At 36.7% G+C, this 26,661-nt stretch overlaps 1 protein-coding gene across 3 annotated transcripts in view; it reads right to left on the reverse strand.

Moving 5' to 3' along the window:
* Positions 1–26,661, reverse strand: part of AOPEP (aminopeptidase O (putative)) — a 197,412-nt gene that overhangs the window by 164,790 nt on the left and 5,961 nt on the right. For all 3 annotated transcript variants that reach the window (XM_058826407.1, XM_058826405.1, XM_058826406.1), the window contains 4 exons: positions 22,656–23,598; positions 15,403–15,569; positions 8,820–8,982; positions 4,428–4,676 (listed from right to left, as the gene is read on the reverse strand). In XM_058826407.1, the coding sequence (XP_058682390.1) occupies positions 4,428–4,676; positions 8,820–8,982; positions 15,403–15,569; positions 22,656–23,467 (1,391 nt within the window). In that variant the 5' untranslated portion in view covers positions 23,468–23,598. The remainder of the gene's footprint in view (positions 1–4,427; positions 4,677–8,819; positions 8,983–15,402; positions 15,570–22,655; positions 23,599–26,661) is intronic.

The raw sequence follows: 26,661 nt of genomic DNA on the forward strand, positions 1-26,661 counted from the left end.
AGGAGCGTGGTATACACCAAAGGACACTTCCTTCATCACACTCTTCTAGATCCCAGCAACATGTAATATACCTAGAAAAGTTATTTATAGATAGTACTTGAATAAGAACATTTCCTTGTGCTAGCAGTTACTACAAAACTAGTAGATTAACACATTAATTTAAACAGAAAAAGCAGCCATGCTATGTTATTCAAACAATGTGTGCTGGAAACAAAAAAAAAACCATTAAAAAACATTGCTTCAAAAGGCGAATTTCAACTGAATGCAAAGGCTTACAGTTCTCAGAGGCGTAAAATAAACAGCAGCACATTTGCTCTGAAGAAGTAGAAAGCTGCTAAGCAGTTTCTAACACCACAGAAACACAAGAGATTGGTATGACTGTGAAAAAGCTAAAGCAGTAAAACACTGCAAGAGGAGTCAAAGTCTCAAGTGTAGGCTCAGGTGGCGCCAAAAGTTAATTTCCATATTTGAAATAAAGTTTTTCCTCAGGGAACGAAAAAGAACAAGGAATTCAGAGTCTTCAGGTTCTGAAAAAATGAAAGGAAGTTGTAGGTCAGTGAGAAGAGACATCAGAACACTAGGTTTTCAAACAGGATCAACAAAGCTAGATTGGGAGTGAACTGATTGGAACAGCCCAAACAACCAGTGAATACACAGACTACTTTTCATCTGAAAATTCAGCTCTGTTCATGTGAGTAACTGCTGGCTCATATGAGAGCATCTGCAACTGTGAAATACCTCAGATATTTAAGTGCCAACGGGGTCGACAACTCCTCAGGAAGTACCATATCATCAACAGCATCAAAACATAGTGCTACTTTTAATCTCCCAATTTTAACCTCTTATTCTCTGAGTGCATGAATGATATGCACCTTTCAGTGTAGCGTGTGGTAAGGGATCTCTTCCATGAACAGCCTAATCAGATGCTCTAGGGCCTTGCAGTCCAACACACTTTCCTGCCCCTTTTACTCCTTCACTCTCTTCTGCTAGTGAAAGAACTTAAAATTAGATAACTAACTGCAGTTACATGTTCATGAGATTCTCAGCATTCTAAAGAAAGCATTGAATCTCAGGCTTTTAAGCTATTTAAATTTGGCCCACAATTCTTTATTAATTTAATTTTTGTACAGTTCATCACCAACAAAGATGTGTAGGCCATGTCACTCTTTTCCTATCATGAATTTAGGAGAAGCTATACAGAATCACTTAAACTAAAACAGTACAAAAACTATAGTGTGCAAAACTAAATCCTCCATCTTCAAAGATCTGTAGGAAGCAAGAGGAAATTATTGCAATTATTATATATTTCCATACAGAAGTCCACAGCCAATTAAAAACACAGGAAAATATGAACAGAAAACACAATGAATTTGCTTTCAAATACAGTTTTGCTTATAATGCATCTGTCAGACTTCAAGAGAAGTGCAGCTGACCCACAGTAGCTGCCACTGAAATAGACAGTTCAAAACATGTAATTAGATAATTCTGTGCAAGAACCATCATTTCATTTCATCATCATTTCATTACAATCTAAAATGTTGGGGAAGCATCCCTCCTAAATAAGAAGCATTTTGAGATTTGAAAAGCATAGTAAGTATAATCAACACAGGAACAAAGAAAAGTACCAAATGTTGTAAAGCCCTAATACTTCAGATAATGACTAAAATTCATGTCTGTTTCCTTCTCTGGTAAACAGGAGTCCAATTAGAGTTCTCAAAACAACAGCTTCTATGTGCTGGCATGCTGTATTATGTTTGTACTGCTACAGACAGACTAGAAGATAAAAAAGTAAATACTACAGCAACCTTTTTAACCCAAGGTAATTGCTAACTTTTTTTTTTTCCATTGTGTGGGTTTTGATGTTGTTTTGCACACAGCTTATTGTAAGCTTAAGCAATTTAGGCAATTATCAATGCATGCATAGGAATTAACCATTTAAGTAGCTTGCTATATACATATAAGCCTCCATTGGAAAAATCACATAAAACAACAAATGAGCTATTATGAGTCACTTAATAATCTCCTGTCCAAATACAACTTGACATTTAAACATCTGAAATTGGTTCTTAAAATAGTTAAATTTTGAAAAATTGGAATGTGCTTGGCTTGATGCACTGTTAAAGGACAGGCATCAGGAAGTATGCACACCCATTCCTTCATCCTTATTTTCAAAGATATGGATTGCTTGGAACTGACAGTGGTTAGATGAAGCATAGGGGAATAAAAGCACAGGTTTTTCTCATCTCCTTCACAAAGAAAACACAATTATAGTATTCTGAACATGCAGTCTGGACTCAGATAATGACAGATTCAAAAACTAAATTCTGAAGAGTTCTCCTACTGTATGCTGTAATTTTGGCCCAGACATCATTACCTGCTTTCTCTTTGATTTTGAGCTATTTGTGTGTATTGTCCTTCATGGCTCCCCAGATCCCTGTTCTTATGTTACAGCTAAGTTAAATGTCTGGTTTATTCCTCAGTTTTAGCAAGGCCCTGTGCCAGCCTTTTAGTTCCATGCCTTTGAAGTCACAGAAGATTGCTGAGCAGCAGCAAGTTTCATATGGCTTCAAGAATATGGCACGCAGTACCACACCTCACTCCAAATCAAACCACCAGGCAAAGAACTGGAGAATTTGTGATAGGTGTACAAACCAACTTGATGTTTTCATTGAGTGAAGAGCTACCACTGAAAACTCAGTAACCCCCAAAAAGTACCTAGAAAGCAACGAGCCTTGTATGACAGAGGAGGGTGACTGAATGCTAAAGTTTTAAGTTTCCTAGATCTTAATGAAATTAAAAACCAAGTAAACTTCTACTGAAAACCATATATTATTGTTAATGTGCCAATGGAATTTTCTACTTTTAAGCCAAAAGAGGATTGCAAGAGGAAAGATGTAGGAAAAAAATCTATAGCTTGAAAGGACCAGTCAAATCTGACAAATCTGCTAAAGGTTATAGGACTGGTGCCACATGAGGAATTTGGCAACCTCGACCATGGGACTTGCTTTGCAAAACCTGGCCTGCTGATGGGGTCCATCTGTCATGGAAGGGTAAGAGCATCTTCAGCCCTAGGCTTGCCAGGTTGGTGAAGAGAGCTTTACACTAAAGTTGCTGGGGAAGGGGAACATCAATCCACCCTGCTCATATGATGCCCAGAGCCTGGAGAGAAGTCACAGGTCAGCACAAGGGTGCCTGAAGGGCAGCACAAAGGAGTTGCAGCCAGTAAGTCAGTTTCCTCAAGGGCCCAGTTTAAAAGCCGCTATGCTAATGCATGCAGCATGAGGAATCAACATGGCCTGCAGGGCCATGATCTTACTGGCATCAGAGAAGTTCCCACTGATTGGAAAAAAAAAACCACAAACCCCTTTAGAAAGGATGATCTGGGGAACTACAGGCCAGTCAGTCTTTCCTCAAGGTCCTGCAAAAACATGGAGCAGATCCTTTTAGAAACTATGCAAAGGCACATCAAAGATAAAGAGGTGATTGGTGACAGCCAGCATGGCTGCACTAATGACAAATCATGCCTGAGAAGTTTGGTGACCTTCTAAGATGGAGTTACAACAGTGGTGGACAAGGGAAAATTAACTGATGTCATCTACTTGAAAGCAAAGCATTGGGCACTGTCCTGCACAACACCTTTGTCTCTAAACTGGAGAGACATGGATTTTATGGATATTTTATCCACTCAGTGGATATGGAATTGGTTAGACAGCCACACTCAGAAGGGTTGAGGTGAATGGCTCATTGTCCAAGTGGAGAGCAGTGATGAGCGGTGTTCTCAGGGGTCAGTAATAGGACTGGCACTGATCAATATATTTTTAAGTGACACAGACTGTGGGATCAAATGCACACAGCCAGTTTGCTGATAACACCAATCTGAGTGGTATGGTCAAATTGCTGGAGGGAACAGATGCTGTTCAGAGAACTGGCTTGAGAGTCTTCACAATTCTATGAAACTTGATAATATAATCCTTACTGTTTGCCTTCAGCTTCTGAAGGTACATATTTGACCAGAAACTCATACACTGGAAATGCTTATGAAGAAACTCTAGATCTGGATTTTAACATACTCCTATTCTATCAAAACGTAGGGCTAAAATCAATGCCAAAAGAAAACAAGACAGTGACATCAAGTATTTAGATCAACAGAGCCAACAAAAGAACTTCAGTTTGACAAATGTAAAAATTCAGACCCACACTTCTAGTAAGCTTATATTTTCCTTCCCTGAGCCCTGTTAAAGTTAGAATTAAAGGTCACAAAGGATGCAAACAAACCTACTCATATGAAGTCAGAACTAGAGTTTTAAGTTTGGTTTAAGAAAAAATAGCACAGCAACTTTGTATTGACAGCAACCTGACACTGTTAACTAGCTGCTAAGAAGGAGTCTAAAAAATACAGCAGATTGGATACAAAGAAGTTTCTTTACCTAGCCATTCCCAGGCTGGAAAAGTTGGAAGGAACTATCAGAACATCAAGCCTGGAAAAGGGATGGGTACCCAGTGTGGCATAAGCAGCTGAGAGGCACTGAGGAATTAGCTGAAGCAAATATTCTTCACAGCTTTCCATAAGGCACCAGGGAGCAAAGACTCTGTAAGGAATGACTGCCTGCAACCTGGCAGCAGGATTTTGGAAACGGCAGGGATATTCCACATGACCACAGATTTCTTCATGCCATCTGACAATAAGAAACAAAACAAAACAAAAGAAAACAATAATTATGATATCAGAAATGTGAACAGCTGACTATGCTAAGACAAGGATATTCTCTAGATACTAGAAAGACAATTAATTTCCATAGAACCAGTTAATTTGCATTCTCACCCTGTTCACACATGTGCAGCACTTTGAAACACTCACTACTACATCTGAGTAGAACTCATAATTAAAAAGAGACTAGTCACACCTTGTTTTTATAACAGATATGCATAAAAATAGTAAGTGCTCAAAGTATATGTAAAGAGAACTAATAAGAATACGAAAACATTTACTCAGAAAATTCCTATTCAAACTTGGCTATGAAAATAAAATTACATATATATATATTAATACAACATTTACACAAGTATTTTAGGTGCAATTACAATGTAAATTCCAGAAGGGATTTTCTTCTGTTGTTACTAAAACTCTCCAGAATTTCTATTATTATTATTATTATTATTATTATTATTATTATTATTATTATTATTATTATTATTATTATTATTATTATTTAGTTTAAAAACCTGCTAGATGTCAAGTCAGGTTTATCATGCTGGACATTCAATAATACCACATAAGCCAAACCTTATTTAATAGTACTTTTACAAGATATTTAGAGCTTTAGCTGGAAAAAAATGGAGGGGTAGATCAAATCCTTCCTAAACACTGAGTCATATACATTCGCAATAAGTTATCTGCCCAAATAGATTCTTATCTAAACAGAAATCAGCTACATGTTTTCACTGGTTAGCCTATGTTCTCTACAGTGTACAGCCTCTCCTTGGTTTGAAATTTCAGTTTAACTAATCTGGTTCTACTATGCCTCGACAGGCAAAGCACCTAGCATTGCCCAAAGCACTTATGCTTGGAAGATCATGCTGACACAGAAAACAAAATGACAACATGTAGAAAAGGATGAGATTGTGTTGAAGTATTAACACTTTAGCACCTTACACAAGTCTTTCTGTCAAAGAAGTGGACTCTTAAGTACTTTCATTGACTACATATGTAAAGAAACCACATAGGTTGCTACACAATTTTTTTTTTCTAAGGGTAGTTTAATCTAGTATATTTCTGCTCTAAAACAATGTCACTTCCTATTTTATTATCAGAATTGAGATTAGGCAGGAACATGAAAGCTAGCACCATTTCTCTTATAAAAATTGCCAATTTCTTAATGACCACAAGGAGATAAAAAGTTATAAACATCATAGCTCCATTTAACATTTACTTTGATACAGCCTCGTGAGGTCAAACTCACTGGCACCTGGATACAAATTACATTACACATTTCAACAGCTTCTTTAAGAATTCCTTTCTTTTCCTGATGCCCTAGAGTTTATTTCCACTATCTTATCTGACATATATGCTTAGCATTTGCTTGTCTAGCCATTTCACACCTTTCCTAGAAGTGTCTGCTATTGTGAATAATGCTGGTTTGGTTACCTGGTCTCACTGACTAAAATAAGCAACAATCTCTGCTGTGCTAACTCCCAGCTGAAGATTAACAGGAAATAACTGTAAGAGCACATTTTAAGGATGCAGATTTTTATGTCCTGACTAACTGCAAAACTACCTTGTACACTTAGGGTCTCCTCTTTGTCTGTGTACAACAGACACCACATTTGTAGACGATTTTTGTATTTTTTTGTCATTTTTTTTCCCAAGACACATTAGTTCTGTTTCTTCCACTGACACTAACTGCTGCAGATATATCAAACTGTGTCAATTAACTCATCCAATAACCATCACACAGATAAACTCATAACTATGACCATCACACTGATTAAAACTTCCACTAATTTTCACCACAAAAAAATAACGAAAATATTCCCCTCCTTTCAGAAATTTTACAAAAAACCCAGAAACTTTCATTTGTTCTATCAATACTGAGCCACAATAATCTTTTGCACCAAAATCAATAAATTCCTATTGTCAAATGTGCTGTATTTTTGAGAGGAATACATCTACATCTTATTTTTGCAGAGGTGGTCATACTATAAACAAATAAGTAGCAAAGATATAAACACAAAGCAATTTGTAGAAGCTCATCAAACTTATAAAATATTTTAAAATTAGAACAGGCATTTCTTACTGATCCTACATAAAGTATGCAAATTCCTATTCTCAAGATTAATTTAACCAAAATCAGCCAAACTGCAAGCCATTAGAATAATTTCATTTTAAATTCCAACAAAAAAATCCATATGAAGTCCTCAAGTTCCGAAGTCTCAGTAGTTCACTGTTTTAATGCTAACAAAGTGTTATTCAAAACAGCTGTATAAAAGACAAGTATTTTTTCAGTAAAATTTTGAACTGAGTAACAGAAAAATGTTACATAAATACTTATAACCCAAATCACCTTCTGTGAACCCAAATCACAATAAAATAACAATTCCTGCTGATGTGGACATTGTTTGCCTGGACTTCTGCAAAAGCCAAACTGGCCACAGTTTCCCACAGCCCTCTGGACAAACTGGCATCATACAAACTGGATAGGTGGTCTGCAAGATGGGTACAAAACTGACACACAGACAACACTCAGAGAGTGGTGATCAGTGGTTTCCACTAAGGCTGGCAGCCTGTCACAAGTGGAGCTCCTCAAGAAATTGTGTTGGGCTGCACACTGCTCAACACTTTCGCAAACATTCTGGTTGATGGGTTTGAAGGCACCGTCAACAGGTTAGCTGTTGAGGTGGACACATCAGAAGGGAGCACCATCTCAGAGACCTGGACAGGCTGAAAGGGTAGAGCTGCAAGAGCAGTGTGAGGTGCAGCAGAGACAAGTGCACAGCCCTGCTCCTGGGGTGACATCCCCAAAGGGCCCAGCACAGGCTGTGACCTGCATGTCTGGGGACAGCCTTGCTGAAAGGGACACAGACGTTCAGGGGACAATGGCTTGAACCAAGTAACTGGTGTGACACTGCAGCTATGAAGGCAAATCAGATCCTGGGCTGCAGCAGCAGGGACATTGCTGGCAGAGGGACATAGGGATCACCACTCTCTGAACAGAGCTTGTCCAGCAGCACCTGAGGCATCACATCTCCTCCTTGTACTCACAGTTCAAGGAAGACACAAAAACAAACAAGGGGCTGCAGAACCTCCCCTGTCAGGAAAGACAGAAGGAGCTAGGCCTTTTCAGGGAAGGGGAAAGAGGACCTCATTACAGTATTTCAGTACTTGAAGGGCATCTACAAAGGGCACAGAGTCGCTCTCTTTACAAGGAGCCACATAGCCAAGACAAGGGCCAGTGGGTGCTAGGTATCTTCATCTAAGCTCCCTCCCATGGAAGAATAGACTAGATGAACTTTCAAGGTCCATTACAACCTGGCTTATTCTGTGATGCTATGATATGAATTTGAAAAGCTGAGAGTAATATATGAGGAAATCAAATCCCCTGTCTGAGACTTCTGCTAACTAAGGTGAATACATGTGAAAACAAACAGTATTTTTCCAGAAACTTGTTTTCTATCTTCAAATCTTATCTTCAGGCATAAATTACTTTGCTTATCCATCACTCTGTAATAATTCAAACTCAGTGAATTTTGATTAGACTGGGAGGAGGAATAGATGTATCCAAAATAATTACATTTTTACTAGTTTGGTCAAAAAGAGCTAAGAATCATTGGTCCAACTCTGTTTTATGGAACCACTGTACTAGATCTTTCAGGAACCTGGTCATTACACCATTTCATCAACCCAGGCAAACCACTGCACAGGCCAGCTCTAACTGCAATGAGACTAAAGCAAAACAAAAAACTATTTTTGCAATATTGTAGCAGGAGTCATTAGGTATCCAGAATGGACTGAGTCAAGTATTTTAAGAAACAAGACAGCATCTGGCACTGTTGCAGCAGAGTGTTAAGGATATAGGATACAAATGCAGTGGACAGTGGAGTTTACAAACCCTGTTGCCCATTAAGCAGATCGTTTTCACATAAAAAGAACCACTCCCATGAAATAATGCCTTTGGAATTATTTTCCTGTCAAGATTTTTCCGTTCTGATTAAACAAGTTCTATTTTGATCCCTGTGCTAATATGACTCATTTTCACATTCCCCAGAGTAAATGGAAATGCCACCCATACATATAATTTTTCAATAATATTATAAACACCAACCTGAAATCAGTTTGTGATGACGGCAAGGAAAACTCAGTGTTTGTCTCAATAGCAGCTGTTTGTTTGAAGGACTGCTGTTTAACTTCCTGCCAGCACCCCACAGCAATAGTGAAGGTGGATGCTGGCATCGGCATAGACACATAGTAGTACCAGCTCAACATACCTGCAAACAAAAGAATGTTTGTACAGACTCATGAGTCTTACAGCACATGTTAGATACTTGACATTTTCATGTACTTGAGATTTTGGGCCAAACCTCCCACCTTACATCCTGGTTATTTTGTGGAGGAAATAAAAATAGTTGCACTGAGACATATAAGAACAGTTGTGTATAACCACCATGGATTCTGTGCTCTAACTTTGCTCTAACTGCTGCTGTCTTTAACTGTAAATAAATCATCCATAAGTGGGATGTTACTAATGCAACTTAAAATAATTGTACTGTTATCACCTAACAATTACATCAGACATGAAATCTAGTAACACCTTTAAATACATACACACACACACAATATTAAAATTAAACTCTTTCAACCTTGTATCTACCATCTTTTGTTGTCTTGTTTGCATTATCTCACACAACCCAAAACCTTTCCTTTGTGTTCTGGGTAGTACCAAACTGATAGACAAGTTTTAACAAATAACACTAACGCTTGTGAATTGCACCCAGCTATTTGAGGTCCAAAATATGTCAACCAGGCAGTAAGAAATCTAAGTTTAGACTCAGATGAGATGTTACCTAAGTCAGCAATTTGGTCCTGTTACCCCAAGAAGGTTCTAAAACAAGACAAAAATCTATTAGAAAGTACAAATACACTAAGTTTTATCATAATAGGAACACAATGTGGGGAGACAAGGAGCATGATATAGGATTTGTATGTACAAACACATTTTTATAAGGTGGAGGATGTTTTAGAACAGTGTACTTTTCATTAATACAAATGTTGCTTAAATTTTCTGTTTGTCCCTTTAAAAAGATATAGTTTAAGAATCGCATGTATTCATTTATGATCATAATACAGTTACTACACCATACTAATAGATTAATTCTCTTGAAAAATGCCTAGTATGAGTTACAATCTGATGAATCATGTGCAAATGTCTGTAGCTAGGGCAACGGTGGAAACACACAAACTTCAGTTATTTTGAGAGAACCTCAGTACCTGATCTTTTGCAAAAGTATTCTGACTAGGGCTATGAAACACTACCAAAAGGGAAGAAAAAATAAAAAACCACAACTAAGTGGAGACCACAAGGCATAGAGGAAAGGAAACAGACAATTGCTGCAAAGCATCACTTGCATTCCTACCTTAATGACCAAAAAAGGTCCAAAGGAAGGACAAAGAAGAAAATCTGTTGTTTAGCCTCAACAAGTTTTCCACCTTCTATTTAGTATAACAAAACAATAGCATTTGTGAAGTCTTCTGAGAGGCAGATAAAGTCTTTGCCTCTTACATGCACTAGAAAGCACTTATACTCCTTCATCCCATTCCACTTTAGGCAACATTCACCATCAAAAGACTTTTGTCAATACTGTCAGGTGAACATATATCACTCCTATAATTTTCCTAATCTCCTGTCAGTATGTAAGCAGAATGGATTTATTTGCTCCAAATATATTAAGAATAAGGAGGATAACGTTGCCAAATTTCACTCCACCCTTTTTTTTTTCCATTATTATTAACTTCACAAAGCTTCAAATAAGCCCAGAAAAGCAAATGCCATCTTTAGAGATAAAGGTTATCCAGAGCAGCAATAATATATTACTTCAGAATACCAAATTCCTGATGTACAGACTTTCATTGATAGACACTGTGCTAGAGGCCCAAGACTGCACACACTGTAGTTAGTAACAACTTTGCCATTAACTTGCATACACACAGGACAAGACTCAGAGGTTCTGCACTTAGTGTTGCATCTAAATGCTATAAAGCATTACAAAATGCTCCATGCAGTTATGTAAAAAGCTAAAGTTATATAAAAGTTAACTGTAAAATCTTAAGAATTAAATAACACCAAAGAAAATTGTAATTGAAAAACTGTCATGTATCTTCAACTATGTTACGAAAAAAGCATGGAAGGCAAAAAGCAGTTACAGAAAACTGTTCCAAATGGCATGGGATATAAAGGAGAAAACTCCCACAACTGTAAGATTGTCTAAAAGGAAAGGGTGTTGGCCTGTACTATGCAAACAGAGATCAGAGAGGGTTACAGTGAGAAACAAGTTTAGTAAGACAGGCTAGAGCAAGCAATAGGGTTTTTTTCTAAAGAGGACTCCACAAACAGCTTGAACAGAATATCTAAAAGGAATGGCAATCAAATTAGCAGTCCAGAGAGAAGAACAGCATGTACTGCATTCAGAAATTTATACAAATTAGCAATGAACTCATGCCATTTAGAGCTGACTCAATGCAGAAAATGTGAAGGTACCAAAGCCCCCTTCACTTTGCAAGGATTTTAGAAATCATGTGAACTGTGGATCCTCCCAGAGCAAGATCCAAGTTTTGTGATGTCTCTGCGTATCTACCCAGGTCTCAGTCCATTTCCTGCAGTGCTTTTTGATACCTTCTGTATTCATACTCAAGAGCTATGTAGAACACCTATATATTTATCCTACAGTTATTGACTGAAATCACATGCACGGGCATGACAAGTGAGTTCTCTCTACAGAACTATAGAATCCTTCAGACTGGAAAATAGTGCATTTGCTGATCAGTGACTGAAACAGTCTTTTTACTGGCGGAAGTTATCTCTGGAGAGAACTATGAAGCAGCTGTTTCAAAGACAGCTTAACTAACTCACTGACCGTGTGTCTTCTCTCACTACTGGTAAGATTGTCTTTCAGCCTGACCTCTCCCATAACTTCACTTCCTTCCTTACATGGTCTTTATGTCAGTGGGCTTTGTTTTGTTTTCCTTCATCTGTATCCTATGATGTATCCTAGCACATAGATTGGGATCACAAGCTCCACACAACCCCTTTTTGAAGCTCACCCTGTCCTCTGGCTGCACCGTGCTTTTCAGTGTCAGCCTTGGAGACAGCTCCATCTCTAGGATAACAGAAAACAGTGCAGCTGAAACAGGGATGTGGCCTTCCTTACCAAACACAACATTTTGTACCATAAAAACATCTTCAGACTAAGCAAGGACACACCGGGAAAAACAAGAGTTTGGGTTGGGGTTAGTCCATGGGAAAAATAAAGTAGATCATCCTAGTCCTTCTACTTGTAATTTTTAAAAAATCTTGATTCCAATACATAATTACTTTAGGCAATTATAATATTTTCAAAGCATTTTGTTATTTTCTCTGCCCATAATTTTGAAAATATTTTTTCTTCAGTTCTGCAAAGAAAATCTATTGTGTCATAAGTGCACTAACCATGCAGCAACAATCACCCATTCTATGAGTTGAAGGTGAAAAATTTTCCATGCAAATGTTTAACAGGAGCAGGAAATATTAATCTATTTATAATTGTGCAAAAGAACAATTTAAAGATCGTTTATTTCTCATACTTGAAATAATAATGATGAATGATGTAATTGCTTCCTAGAATTTTTAATGCATTCAGCTATCTTTGAGATCATTAAAATCATTTGAGTCCTGCAGAGTTCATTATAACTGGAAAAAAAAAAAAAAGCCAAAGCTATATCGGTTAATTCCAGATGCAAGAACATTATGAACTTTTTTACTTACCAGCATATTTTTTGTCAAATAGTTTGTACTAACACAAATACAAATGATGTTTACTATTTACTAAAACCCACAAAGTTCAACTACCTCTATGGAAAAGGAGAGAGAGATAGCCCTGCACAGCAATAGATATATGAGGTAAGAGCTAGTGCTAATGCATAAACATGCAGTTAAATAAGTAGTTATGTAGAAACTACTCCTTCGCTGGAGCACCAGGATTAGGAGCCCTCCATCTTTCTGAAATGCTTTGTAAATTGTAGGAATGTTTTGATCTCATCTGAAAACCAGAATTCCCACAGAGGTCTCTCACATTCATGCCAGAGCATTAGTTCAGCACAGGCTCAGGGGGATGAGTAGCATATGACAAGCTCTCAACTACCCTGCTGTAGTCCCTGACACAAGCTGGAGATCAACCAACAAACACAAGTACTGCACTCTTTTGTTTTGCCTTGTGGAAAGCGACGAGCACAAGCAAAGGCAACTGTTGTTGCTGCTAACTACCTCACAGGAGAAGTGGCTCTTCTAGCACTGCATTTTTCCTCAGTACCAGTATACTACCCACATTTAGAGCAGATGTCAAAACAAGATCAAGGATTACATAGCAATAGAATAAGCACAGGATAAACAAGCCAGTCTATTTCACACTTAATGGCTGCATATCTACTTCTTGAATATGAATTGAACAAATAGAAAGGTATTTGTGACTAACTGTATTTGCAGCTTCTATGTGTTACAGTAAAGTAATGTAAAAATAAAAGAAGTGTAGAAAAGTAAGTCTAATGTTTAAATGGCTCACATTACACATACATGTAGTGCTCCCTGTCAAGCTTTTTCCCAAAGGGCATGCATTTTTCTGATCAACTCTTCTCTAAATGCTCCATGAAGAATGCAAAGTACTTTACGTACTTTTGATCATACTCAAATGTGCACACTTCTACTTGTGTAAGTATTCCATCACTATTCTCAAACAAACATGGCCTCCCTCTATCTCAAAAGACAAGATCAAACAGTTTTGTAGGAGGCAGAATGCAAAAATGGCACATATGGGAGGAAATACAGACTCTTGTCAAGACCTGCAAATACAAGTGGTAAATGAGGAATCTGCATATGAGAGTACATCTAGCCCAGCTATACACTGGATTACTGCATCTGTACATGTAGAGATGTGTGCCTGTAAAGCAGAATGCAGCTCTCTAAAAACTTGAAGGAATCAACTTTGCTTGCTGTTCACTTACTGTCTGCCTGCATACTGGTTTTAAATATGACTTTTAAAGGAAAAAATTATTCTGCTAACTTGTAATTCTATTCAGAATAAATTTATTCACAACCGTTTACCAAAATGTTAGTTCTTTCCAATAAATTGCATTTTTATAAGTCAGATTTTATTATTCTGTCAGTTATGTATAATTTTATAAATATGCAGCACAGCAATAGCATACTGTATGTAAACAACTTGGCAAACTTATTTCAATTTTTAGGCCTTGAAAGGCCTTCTGGTGTCTCTAAAGACAAAATTTTACGTTGGATACACTTCATGTACCTTCCAGAATTCCCAAACAACCATATATATCTATGTTATTTAGGTTATGCACAGGCTATTTAAAACAACAGAACATTTCAAACTTTTTAACTCTTAATAGTCCTATTAATTAAACTCATGAACTGTATTTGTAGTCCTAAATGCATTAAGAATTTATTCAAGGCTTTACATTAGCATTTACACAATATTCCTCAGAATATTACTCCTTTCCCTTTTTGCATCTGTATTAGTTTTGCAAATTTTTACAATTCCAAACAGCTTGCTGGTTTTTCATTTCCAGCTGTATGTAAGCAAGACAATGAGGGTCTCTCATTAAACTAGTTAAACACTGATGGAAAAACTGTTATCCTAGCAAGTCAAGAATGTTCTTGCTTTCTCAATGCTGAGACAGGAACATATTATTCTCCAAAGGAGCTGAGCAGCTAATCATGGCAGTTTTCCATATTTCAGCAGCTGAAACAAGCCTCAGAGTCTCATATACAGCCAAATATAACCAGACAATTCCATGAAAATAAACTCACTGATGATTCTCAAATCAAGGAGACTTTCTCTTTTTTTTTTCCACTCAAGAATAAACCTGCCTATTTAAAGGGGAAAAGATATTTTCCCTAGAAAAGCGTCATTCTAACCTTTTCTTATATGCTACTTATCATCAGACTATTCACACTAGAAAATACTGACCCAGTTTTATAGAATATATCAAAACTTATGAGAACAAGACATACTTCATTATATATACATACAAGACTTAAAAACTTCCTTCTCCATGAAAGAAATTTAAATAATAAAGTATAATCAACACAGAAGAAATGCTTATTTGCTTACTGTTGAAAAAGGTATGTTTTATCAATGTAAAAACCCCCACAGAGATCAGATTTCAGGGCACTGAACTGATATTCTTCAGCTATTCCATGTATTCCAGGCAACAGTTATGACACAATGGCTGCTTCTGATCACATGCTGAACTATGCTCGGACTGGAGAACTAAAACTGAAAGACAATTATCTACCAAGGCCTGAAGTTGTTGAGAGGTACTTCATAAGGTACTCCCTCTACAAAACTCAAGTACACTGTGATTAAAATAAAGCAAATTTATGAAAAGTTAAATCGGTTTGGAGACACAGTGGGGGGGGAAAGCTAAGCAGCACAGTGAAATGCAGAAATGTAGACACTTTGAATACTTATGAAGTTATGCTGAGGCCTTGAGCAGGGAACTTTTCCACAGATTACAGAGAGACATTAAAGTGTTTTTAAGGTTAGGAAATTCATTCTTTAACAAATCATGTACTTACTAAGCTTGATTTCTAATTATAAAAGTACTGAAAATAATTTGCCTTAAAAAATATATTTCACCTTCTCGAAGCTGGACTGGTTCTGCTGAGTTTTCACCACTCATTAACACAACAAAGCCTGAAGCTGCTCGGACTGAGGCTTGCCATGTTGACAAGGCAATAGGTGGTTCTTGGCATGGGAAGAGGGCTCTGTTGTTTATTGGTGATCCCGCTGTATAAACACATGGCCTAGATGGAAGGAAAAGAGATTGGAGTTGGAATTACAACAAGACTGAATTAAGTTCCATATAAAAAATCAAAGATGCTGTTGTACAGAGGTGGTTTCTTTCTTTAACTTCAGCTCTGCAGGTTTCAAAACCTGCACGACATGAACCAATCAAAGTACAATCTAAGTCATTTAAGAAAAGCAAGATTACCACAATACCTTCAAACTAGAAAATACTAACTCCAGTCTTTCCCTCTCCTGCTTTTGCATTGAGTCTTCCAGCCTCATACAACAGCTTCCAGTTGAACCCATAAGGTCAAAGAAGGCTTCCGAGTATCTTCTGGTGAAGCCATGGTAGGGCTCCCCCAACACCTGTGACACCTCCTTGCTATCATCCCAGCAGTGCTTTCACTACCATTAATCCAGTCTCCCGAATTAACAACCTGGAGGCTCATGGATACTCAGCAGTAGGTCTAGTTTTCAGTCCTCCTTAGTCCAAGCCTCAATAAATCCTGACATTTTTACATTTAATCTTAGAGCACCCTAGCTCACCTGTCTTTGTGAATTTCAACCACAGGGCATATAATAATAATTAATTTCTATCCTATCAGCTCCAGACTCCTTCTTGATTCTTACATAGCAATCTTCCTTGTAGTACCACTGCTTTTGCAGTTACTCTAACCCCCTCCCCAGCAAAACCACTCAGTCTACCACTCCTTTCCAATTTCACCTGCAATATTTCATGCCAGTAAATTTCTTATTAGCCACTTAGCTAAAGTTGGGAATACAACAAAGCCTTTCACTAGCTCCTTCTAACTTGCTATCACTGGTAGGTGGACTTAATGATTCTTGGTTTACTTATTTTGTTGCATTTTCCAGTTTTAACTAAATTCCTATTACTTGCATAACACCACATATCTTAAGGAAAAAAAAAGCTATTTTTTCAATTATAAGTTATACAAAAAATCCACAGTCAATAGGTTTCTACAGTAAAGGAATGAAAATCCTGAAAGCATCACTTCACTATACTGAACTTTTAAAAACCTATGATATTTAAAGCCAAATATTATGGGAGCAAAATACATTATTTTCTGAATGCTCGAGGCTAAAAATAATCTGATCAGTATCCTTCATCACTTGAGGTGAAAAATTATGAAATCACTTTAAAAAGCAGGAAACAAATTGTTAGGGCAAAACTGATTTTGCTATGGCTAAGATCTTAGCATTTTATTTACTCCCCTCCAAACTACTTTTCCTTTCAAATTATTCCTTCTCTAAAGCCAACTTCAAACTATACAAGGGAGAAAGAACTTGGAAATACTGACAATCATAGGTTAAATATATTCTGAAGATATTTTTGCCCTCTTGTCATTGTTATCTGTGCTACTAGATCCAGAGCTGTATTGGCACATTTAAATTACTGTGGCTTAAGTAATGCAGGCGAGCTGATCTTCCAGCAAAACAGGGATGAAAGCTGCAATTAAGTAGGCCTATTGCTAATGCACACAAGCAGATAAAGAAAATAATCTAACTTTCCCCATCATGTACCAGAGTGAATAGAGTATGAACAAGACATCAAGCGAAGTTCAGGTAACTGCAGTGGAGAGAAAGACAATTGGTTATTTTTTAAACAGCAAAACACAACATACATCTAAATGTGATAGACCACTAATCTGCATGATTTTTAATTAACTTAGTTGGAATTAAGCTCCTAAAACTGAATCTGTAACCAACTCTGATATACAAAAAATAATTGGCTTTTCTCCTGTAAAAACAAGGAGTGCATGGCAGTGAGTTCACAGGAAAAATGAAGAATCTGTTTTTCACCTTTCAGGAAGACCTGCCTCGTCCTGGTAATGTTAGTCAAGAGCTACTGGGCTTCTTATTTACCCTAAAACACTTATGTGTTGGGAAGGCATGAAAAGATGACTTCTTATTCATGAAAACTTTATCAAAATACACAGGTTTATAAAAAGCGATCCTAGTAGAGGAAAGGTGGGATTAGTGATTACTGCTACACACATTTTCCCAATGATTTGCCACGCACTGTGAAGGCAGTTTTGCCAGGTGCCATTAGTACAATCCACTCTTAGGAGCACTGTAGGAGATTTTCATATTCTGTAGAGGGAAATGCAACAGTGACAGAGAAAACCGGCTGGCAGAACAGTGCTAAACTAAATGTTATGATGCTGTGTCGAATAAAATTTGTACATTACAGGAAATAGACGCTATCAAGAACATTAATGTCATCTGCTCTCAGAGAGCACTTTTACGTGCAGACCATAAGGTATTTTACAGATAATGTTAATACCATTTTGCAGATGGGGAAAATGAAACTCAGTGAACAGATATGCTTAGTGCTAGCACTCAAACTGCTCCTACAGGCTTAGTTCTAAGCCTTCTGGTCCAGTAGCTTTTTTCCTTAAGACATTTTAATGCTAAAATACACACAGAAAGGTCACAAGTCCCTACCATAAAAACACAAGCAGAAAGTGAGTCAGGTAAGTGGAGAAAGACTGGTCAAGTACATAATCTGTTCTTCAGAACTAGGACTTCTTTCCACTCCTCACCCATTATCATATAATTTTTGTTTAGGTGTACTTATTAACTTCATTATTTCATACCTAAATATACCCAATTATGTCAGTCTACTAAAAAAATAGTAATGAAACGGACATGTTCTAAATTTTTAAAGGAAACTATCAGAAGAATAATTATATCAGCCTTTAATTAGATATTTGTTATACTTCTTTTACAGTGGCGATTTCTTTTTAGAGCATAGGTAATAGTGCACTAGTTACTTTAGGATATCCACTGCAGGTGACAATTGTCTTTCTTTGGGGTCAGGTAGCACAATTCCAGCACATAAGAGGACCAGAAATATAATTCGTATTCTGATATTGATCAGTTTCATCATTTGATGCAGAAAAATAACCACCTAACCTAAGAATGTGACAGAATAACAAAGACAAATAATTAGGTTTAGACTGCTTTTGTCAATTGATACCCATATTTGCCCTTTTTTAATAATTTATTTCTATCCCTCCTAGCAAGGAGCTTCACAGTTCCTTTTCTGTTTCTACTACCTATCCCTTCTGCCTCTGGTCTGTAACTTTTAATGGTCTTGTAATACTCAAATCATCTACTTAAGTAATACTTATGCCAACCATAATCTTTGCCAAGACAGGTTTCAAGAGTTAAGGAAATTTCATGCAGCAAAAGAAAGATAAGCAGAGAACTCAGAATATTTATTTAATTACTTGTTACACTGGAAGAACAAGCATCCACAAAACATTCACAAAACACAGGAATGACATCTTTGGTCACTCCTCTGGACAATGATATAACAAGCAAACAAAAAATAAAAATAAACATAAAAAAGTAGGCAAACCCTGAGTACAAAATGAATAGATTTGATATTCCTGGAAATGTGGAAGGCAACAAACAAATATTTGTAAAAAAATTAAATTATCCTCTGAACCAGTTGTCCTAACTAAAACGAAGGCCATGAGAAATATGGGTAAATATTCCCAAACAAACAGCCATCCAGACTGCTAGAAAAATCAAGTACTACTTGTGCTATTGTTTGGTTTTGCCCCAAGAGGAGACTAGGGACTGTCTGTTGTTCAGTAATTTCTCTGATGAAAATTTTATTCATGCAATTGTAACAGTAGTCCACATAACTTTACAACACAATAAAATCAGTTCAAACCAGGAATTGGCGGATCTCCCTCTCCCACATAAGCCTATCTACTATAATAATGAATTAAGAGTATCCTCAATCTAATAATAAATGTTCAGTTGATAATCTGTTCTCAGAACAGTATCTACAGATACCTGCCATCAAACACCCGAAACATACTCTAAGGCTTACCCATGCCAACCTGCTTTGCCTAATGTCCGAGGCTTTATCAAGGAAAATGCCCAGCTCAGAAACTCTATCTCTTTCCTGTATTTGAAAAATTACATCCCCTATTTCTGCAAAGGCTGTCTCCATTTAAGGATATAAAGGGGCTCCCTCCTTCAACTACAACTCCAATCCTTGTAAAAGCACTGCTGTTTGCAGCCATTCTTTACTCCAAATTACCTTGTTGAACCATCAGGATTTTCTGGCATCTAAATCACAAGAAATTTTTTACTCTGCCTTACCTATTTATGTATCTGCAAGGTACCAGTGACTGTCATGTGATCCCATCAGAGCAGGTATTCTTGTTTATATTTTACTGCTGAAAAAAACACCAGTCAGTAGTACTCATGCTTCTCACTGTATTCCTTTTACTTAGGACAACTAATTCAGAGGAGAGAATTAAATTTTTTTACAAATATTTGGCTTTTGCCTTCCACGTTTCAGGAATACCAAATCCATTTATTTTGTACTCAGGATTTGCCTACTTTTTTTGTTTGGTTTTGGTTTGGTTTTTTGGGTTTTTTGTTTGCTTGTTTGTGCTTCATTTTTGGTGTTATTTTTTGTGGTTTGTTTGGTTTGTTTGTTTTACTTTTCCATTCTGTTAATATAATTTGTCAGTCTCTAGAAGTCACTGCATTATCACATGAATAATCCAACAAACTTCAAAATGCTTCATTAATTGCTCAAATATTTATATTCCCATGTTCCCATTACTGGGAACAAAATTAAACAAAATGTAGAGATTCCTCACAGTTGAGGATAGCCTCTTAGGATTTGGTCTGTGACCTACCACGGTTTTGGACTATCTTGTTCTACCAAACCCTGCCTATGAAGAAAACCAAATTCTTTACTCCCTTCCTGCATTTCCAGCTGCCAAGTGCACAGAACAATGCTAACTCATGACATTGAAAAACAAGCATCTATTTTCATGACACATTTTTTAATTTGTAGTAAATAACCTTGCAAACCAACCTTGGTAGTATTTTCCAAACACATCTTATTCTCTTCCATTCTCTTTCCTCCTCTCCTTACTTTCAATTAGATTAGCTCCTTAATATGCCTTATAGCCCAGCTGTAAACACACCTGTCATCATACCAGTGATGGAAGTAACCAGCATCCAAGTTTAGAGAGGCCAAAAGTGTCCTGTTCATCAAGTGCATTTTGATAGGCTTCCTGGTCATTCCTTGATACTTTCCCTCCTTCCCTCTTTCCATTAGCACAACTTTGCCTTTCCATCAGCTCTGTGGCTGCCTTTTTGCTTGGCCCCAAAAGCTCAGATAGGGAAATGCTGAAATTCCATGTTCAGTTTCTCTACTAAAAACCAGAAGTGTGTCCTGCTTTCATAACATGTATGTATACACATATCTAATCTTGCCTAAACTCATTCCACAAAGCTTTGTTTCAACAGGGTTGGGGTTTTTTTGTGTATTATAATACATCATTCTTTAAAACAAATAAAATGGAAGTCTTGATAAAATTGAGCATAGGCTAAATTTCAAAACATTGTACTAGTGTTAAATTACAGGAAACATTGGAAATGTTTACACAATGTGTGGACTTTGTTATTCATTTTTCTTCAGGGTTGGAATCACAGTATAGACTCCTTTGGAAAAGGATTTGACATCTGGAAAAAAAAAGTCTAACAGACAGATAAATTGGAAAAAATTGAAGAATTCTCCTATGGCAATATGAGATTTACCACTAGGTTTATGGGCTCATCACATATAGAATTTGATTTTAAAAAGATACCAAGAAATATTCTAATGACTGTGCCATGAACACTTATTTTCTGACAGGCATTAATTTTTGGAATACCCTACACACACCTGAAAATAGATCAGTTTATACTATTTTATACCATCAAACTGCTGGATGCATGTCAGGCCTGCTTTTTCTACTCCATTATTGATCCATAAAATTCCACCCATTTGTGTACAGCTGCCATGATATGCCACTAAAGTAAAAACAATGCTTTGCAGTGAAAGTATTATAAAGAGTCAAAACTGTTCATTATTTAGATGTTTAAAAGAAATATCCAAATACTTAAAACACACAGAGGAGGATCCCTGTACCAGATGAGTGTTGCTAACATTAGCTAGTAGGGCAGCTAGACACAGACACACAATCATGGGCAATTGCTCTACATTCACATGCAGTCAAAATCCAGAATTTTTGGATATAAGGGCACTATATCGAGTTAAATTTCCTAAACTCATACCAGAAATAACTCCTTGGGGAGTGAGGAAAGGGAGGGAAAGAAATAACAAACACGATTGGGCCATTTCTGTGTTTGATGGTGCTTACAGTTTAGTAGCAGAACTCCTCAATCACCACAAATACAGTCAAAAGGCCTCATTTTCCTAGCAACATAGATGCTAATGAAAAGAATTCATTAAATTAAGAAATAAAAGGTTATCATGTATCTCTTGACTGAGAAAGAGAAATATTCATTTAGGTCACATTTCTTCCTAATCTTCCAACTTTGTTCCTGTTTTTTAGACATCACAAAGAAATAACAGCCATTAAAATCCACCTTCCAACATTGCAAAAAAACAATTAAAGATGTAGAAGTCAAGAGCGGATTGTAGTTTCCTTTCTATGAAAGACTTATATTGAAGATTTCAGTACAATACAATGTCCTTTTCACTAACACTAGATACAATGCCAATTCTTCTTTCAGTTTGCAGTTCATTTGCTATTATCAATGTTCTTAACATTACAGATGGAGATTTTGGAAGTTGATTATGAGAGACTAAACAGGAAAAGACTATTTCTAAGCTGATTATGATATTGATAAAGGACTAAATATTAAGTAATTCTATTAAATGTTATGTATATTGAACTTTATGCTGTGTAAGCCAGGAAGGAAAAAGAGCACAAAGTAATTTGTCATTTATAGCTTTTCTTTCCCTAAATGATAATTCCCCATTCATTGCATACACTTATTGAAATACACACAAGTTATTTACTCTAAGAGCAAACACAATCACTAAGACAGGCCTGAGATCTTCAAGTCCATTAGGGTTTCACAAGCAGAGATTGTCTGTTCTCCTACAGGACAGCAAAAGCATTCAAACCAAGGACGAAATGAGAACTATGGAAGAGTGTACTCATCATCGTTGCTCAGCAATTATATGATTCTACATTCTTGCACCTTTTTAAAATTATTGCACACAAGGCTTTTAGCAAACAGTTACATACCTGCCACTCTGGTCTGTAGTCCATGTAACAGATCTCCCTTCTGGTTTGGTTTTGTACCATATTCTTATTGCATGAGGAAAGTCTGCTGGAGTCCGAATTCCTGATTTCCTTATCTCCAAGCTCCAGGTGCCAGTACTAAACAGAAGCTCCCCACAGCCAGGTGCCTGGCTACAGTGAGTAAAATAGTATAGCTGTTCCTTCCAGTGATCTGCAGGTAAAGTCACAAGTTCATGTACAATCAGATTCCTGAGATTTTCCAGCTCCTTTGAAGCACCAGTTAGCTTGGCAGACCTTGTAAATTTTTCAGTGCCTGACACAGCAGCAACGTCTACCTCTTCAACCTTTAGCACAGATAAATCACAGCAATCCAATACCAGGAGAAAATCCTTGTTTCCATGATTCTCTGTGTCAGAGCAGTCCTTTGAACTAGAAATCCCAGAAGCCTGTTCACTGTTGCTATGGTTACTGTTTTCATCAGAAGTAGCTTCCTCCTCTTTACCACTGACAGCAAAATCACTATATTCCGTTTTAGATAAACAGGTACTCACATTTATCAGAGGAACATGGCAGGGTTCAGATGCCCTCATTTTACAGCTTTCATCAAACTGTGACTGGCAGCAGACTTTGCCAGCACTGCTGGTTTGCCTGTACTGGCTCCCAGTCTCAAGGAACAAAACTATGCTGCCCTCAATAACTTTACTTTTCAAATCCACATCCAAGTCCAATACATAGTGCTTTACAAGCATGTAGCTAGTATTTGCCATTAAAGGCAAGTCATCCTTCATGGGGTCTAGCTGTGTCTCCATATTCATCTACTGGAAAACAGTTTCACAAATTCTGATATATGATGACTCCAGAAAGAGAATATTCAGCCTCCCAGTGCCAAAAAAAATTCTGAATAAGATTAGAATATCAAAATCATACTTTCTCCACTTCTTGCACTCTGTAAAGAAAAAATAAAAAAAAAGAGAAAGGAAATAATCTCACAACCATTTCTGAAATGCACTGATTCTAAATCTATTTAAAGTCCATCTGCCTTTATTACAATAGTACAGCTAAAGTGTGATTGGATCTCCACACAATGGCATCAGGCTAGAATGGCATCTGATTGCTTCAGAATTTGCTGTCAAGGACCATGGCTGTATTTTTCAGATAAGAACTCAAATGAAAGTATTTCTAGACAGCTTTTATAAACCAATAGAAACAATCAAATGCATCTATCAAAAGATAGTGATATATTTCTACTGAGATTTTAAATAACAAGAGTAAGTCTAAATCGCCTCATAGGTCTTAAATTTTTAGAGTAATAAATTCCTATATACAATGATTTTCCATAGATTAATATACTTTCCACATTACAACCGCTCATATCAGCACTTACAAGAAAATGAGCCAATTTACAAGGAGTGCATTCCAGGTATTCCTTTGAGATTGCCCATGACGATTTTTTAAATCTATAATTAAATGCTTCAGGTATATAATCACAATTTTGTAGCTGGAAACTCACAACACTCAGAATGGCACCTTACAGAGAACAAAAAGTCTTTTCACTGGAAAGTACGTAAATACCTATAAAGGCACAAAATACTAAAATGCACCGACATTTTTTGCAACAATAGGCAGACACTCATCACAAAATTAAACTGAACTGCATTCTCTGTTTTGCTATGACCATTGAGCCAAAGTCATGCAATTTTGCCCACTTTTAAGTCCTTTCTATTTGCTTTCTAGATAAGAAATAGATGTCAGAGGATGAAATACAGTTTTCTCCCTGGCATTTTAGTGACACTCACCATGACAGGCAGTCAGGCCTGCTTCTAAGTGCCTTAAGAGAACAGATACTCCATTGTGACATTATTTCACAGTTTTACATCTCATCATAGACTTCACTGCCCAGAGCCAATTTTTATATAGTTCCCAGAGTCAGCACAGAAGGGAACTCAGACTCCCCAAAGACTTGCTATATCTCTTTTTGCAGGAATCCAGGGCATGTTATCAAGCTCCTACCATTAAGTGAAAGACTCAGGGTAAGAGCTGTCCATACAGTTCCCTAAACTAGTTTCACACTAAGCACAAAAACATACCAAGTATCTCCCTACCTCAGTGGCTTTCCACCTGTCAGAATCAGCTCTTTCATGGCTATGAAGGCAAGCTGAGAAAAACCTTCCTTTTAATTTTTAACCATCTTTCAGTACTTCTGCAAATGTACCAGGGCAACAAGGTCACATCAGAAGATTCTCTTTCACGCAGTAAATAGCTCAGTAAATTCAGGCAACATGAGCAATGCATCTATGATGTTTGTGTGTAATGCTGTGGACTGAAACCTGGATTTTTTTCTGACTACCAAAAGCTCATGAGTGCTAGCAGGTCAAATAATTATTGGTGATAGAGAAAAGAAAAAGTGACACAGTGGGGAAAAACCCAACACTGAACTAACATTCAAACTTTGTTTTGCACAAACACATTTTTAATTTGAAAATATTTATAATATAATACCAACACCTTTTATAAAATGTGAGTACTATCCTACAAACACAATTGTAGGGAGGAGAGGCCAGCCTTGGCATGAGGCAATTAGGAAAGATTACCTGCTATACCCCAGGCCCTGACTGGGTGTGTACAGCAGATGTAGGCAGCCTCTCCCCAAGAGGGGCATGGAGAAAAGACAAGCAAAAAAAAATTAAGCTGTCTTGCAAATACAATTATCCTCCATGCATTCCAAGGCACTACACTGAACTAATTTTCTAAAACTGCAAAAATTGATTGGTTTTTGTATTCTGTAGAGCTGTTTTTGGGTTTTTTTTTGTTACTGAATGGAAACACTGAATGAAAAGGGAATGAGGAAATAAAGAATAAGAACAGAAATATACAATTTTAAGTATAAGTATACCAAAATATACTCCCAGGAAACAGTGTTCTCTGCACTTTCAGTAAAAGCCCAGAAGTTTTTTTTTTTCTTTAAGCCACTTTAAACAACAATAATTATCTTCAACCACAGAATTCCACAATATTTACTAAATTAAACCAAAAGGACTTAAACATAGGATTAGTTAAGTTTTCTGGTACACAGATAAAATACTCATACAAAATATTTGTCAACATTAAAAACAGTACTACATTTAAAGTGTGCTTACATTATTTTCTCTACAGATACTAATTTATCCTAATTGAAAATGTTTTCTTTAATTATATTCCAGAAGACTTAGTGTGCCCTCTTGTGTGTTGGTGATGTTACCCCTCTATGCAGTAAATCAGCTGAGCATATATGCAAAAAATTTCACTCTCTAAAATTACAAGTCAGTATAGAATATAAACATACACTGCCTTTAAACTGTTCTTCTCCCAACTTCAGACTTATATCAGCCCAAAATCTGTAGAAGTGCTTACATAATGTGTTTTCAAGATTTCTTTTTAAAGTAAATAATAGAGCTGCAAAACAGTTGTGCATTTTAAACTTGTTTTATTTAACCTGCTTTTTATGTGACAAATTTGAAGGTAAAAGGATATACTTTTTGAAAACACATAACATTTATAGTGGGGAAAAATAAAAAACCCAAACAATTAAAAAGCCAGCGTAAAATTATCCAGAATTCAGAGAAATTGAGAAGAGGTATTTCAATGCATTTTTGTGACAGTCATCTAATCAGGAGCTAGAAATATAATCTAATGTTTCATTTGGGCTCAAAGTCATGTTACATAAAAATTAACTCGACATGAGATGAACAGTTGCATTGCCATGAACAGCACTGCTAATTTTATGACATTCAAATACATGGATAAACGTTTGTGTCCCAGACAAGATGGGTATCTGCTCTTCCTTCAGGCTCTGGTTGGCTTATCAAATATTGTACCTCAACCACCTAATGAAATTATCAGTTTTATTCAAGAAGAAAAGACAGGAATGAACCGCTGATTTGGATGCTGAAATAAGACAGTGGACACTTAAATAGACAGCCTTTTTATTATCAAGGAAAAAGTAAAAGATCAGGGCACTGAATGACCATAC

This window comes from Poecile atricapillus, chromosome Z (genome assembly GCF_030490865.1).
Source record: "Poecile atricapillus isolate bPoeAtr1 chromosome Z, bPoeAtr1.hap1, whole genome shotgun sequence".
NCBI classification, from domain to species: domain Eukaryota; kingdom Metazoa; phylum Chordata; class Aves; order Passeriformes; family Paridae; genus Poecile; species Poecile atricapillus.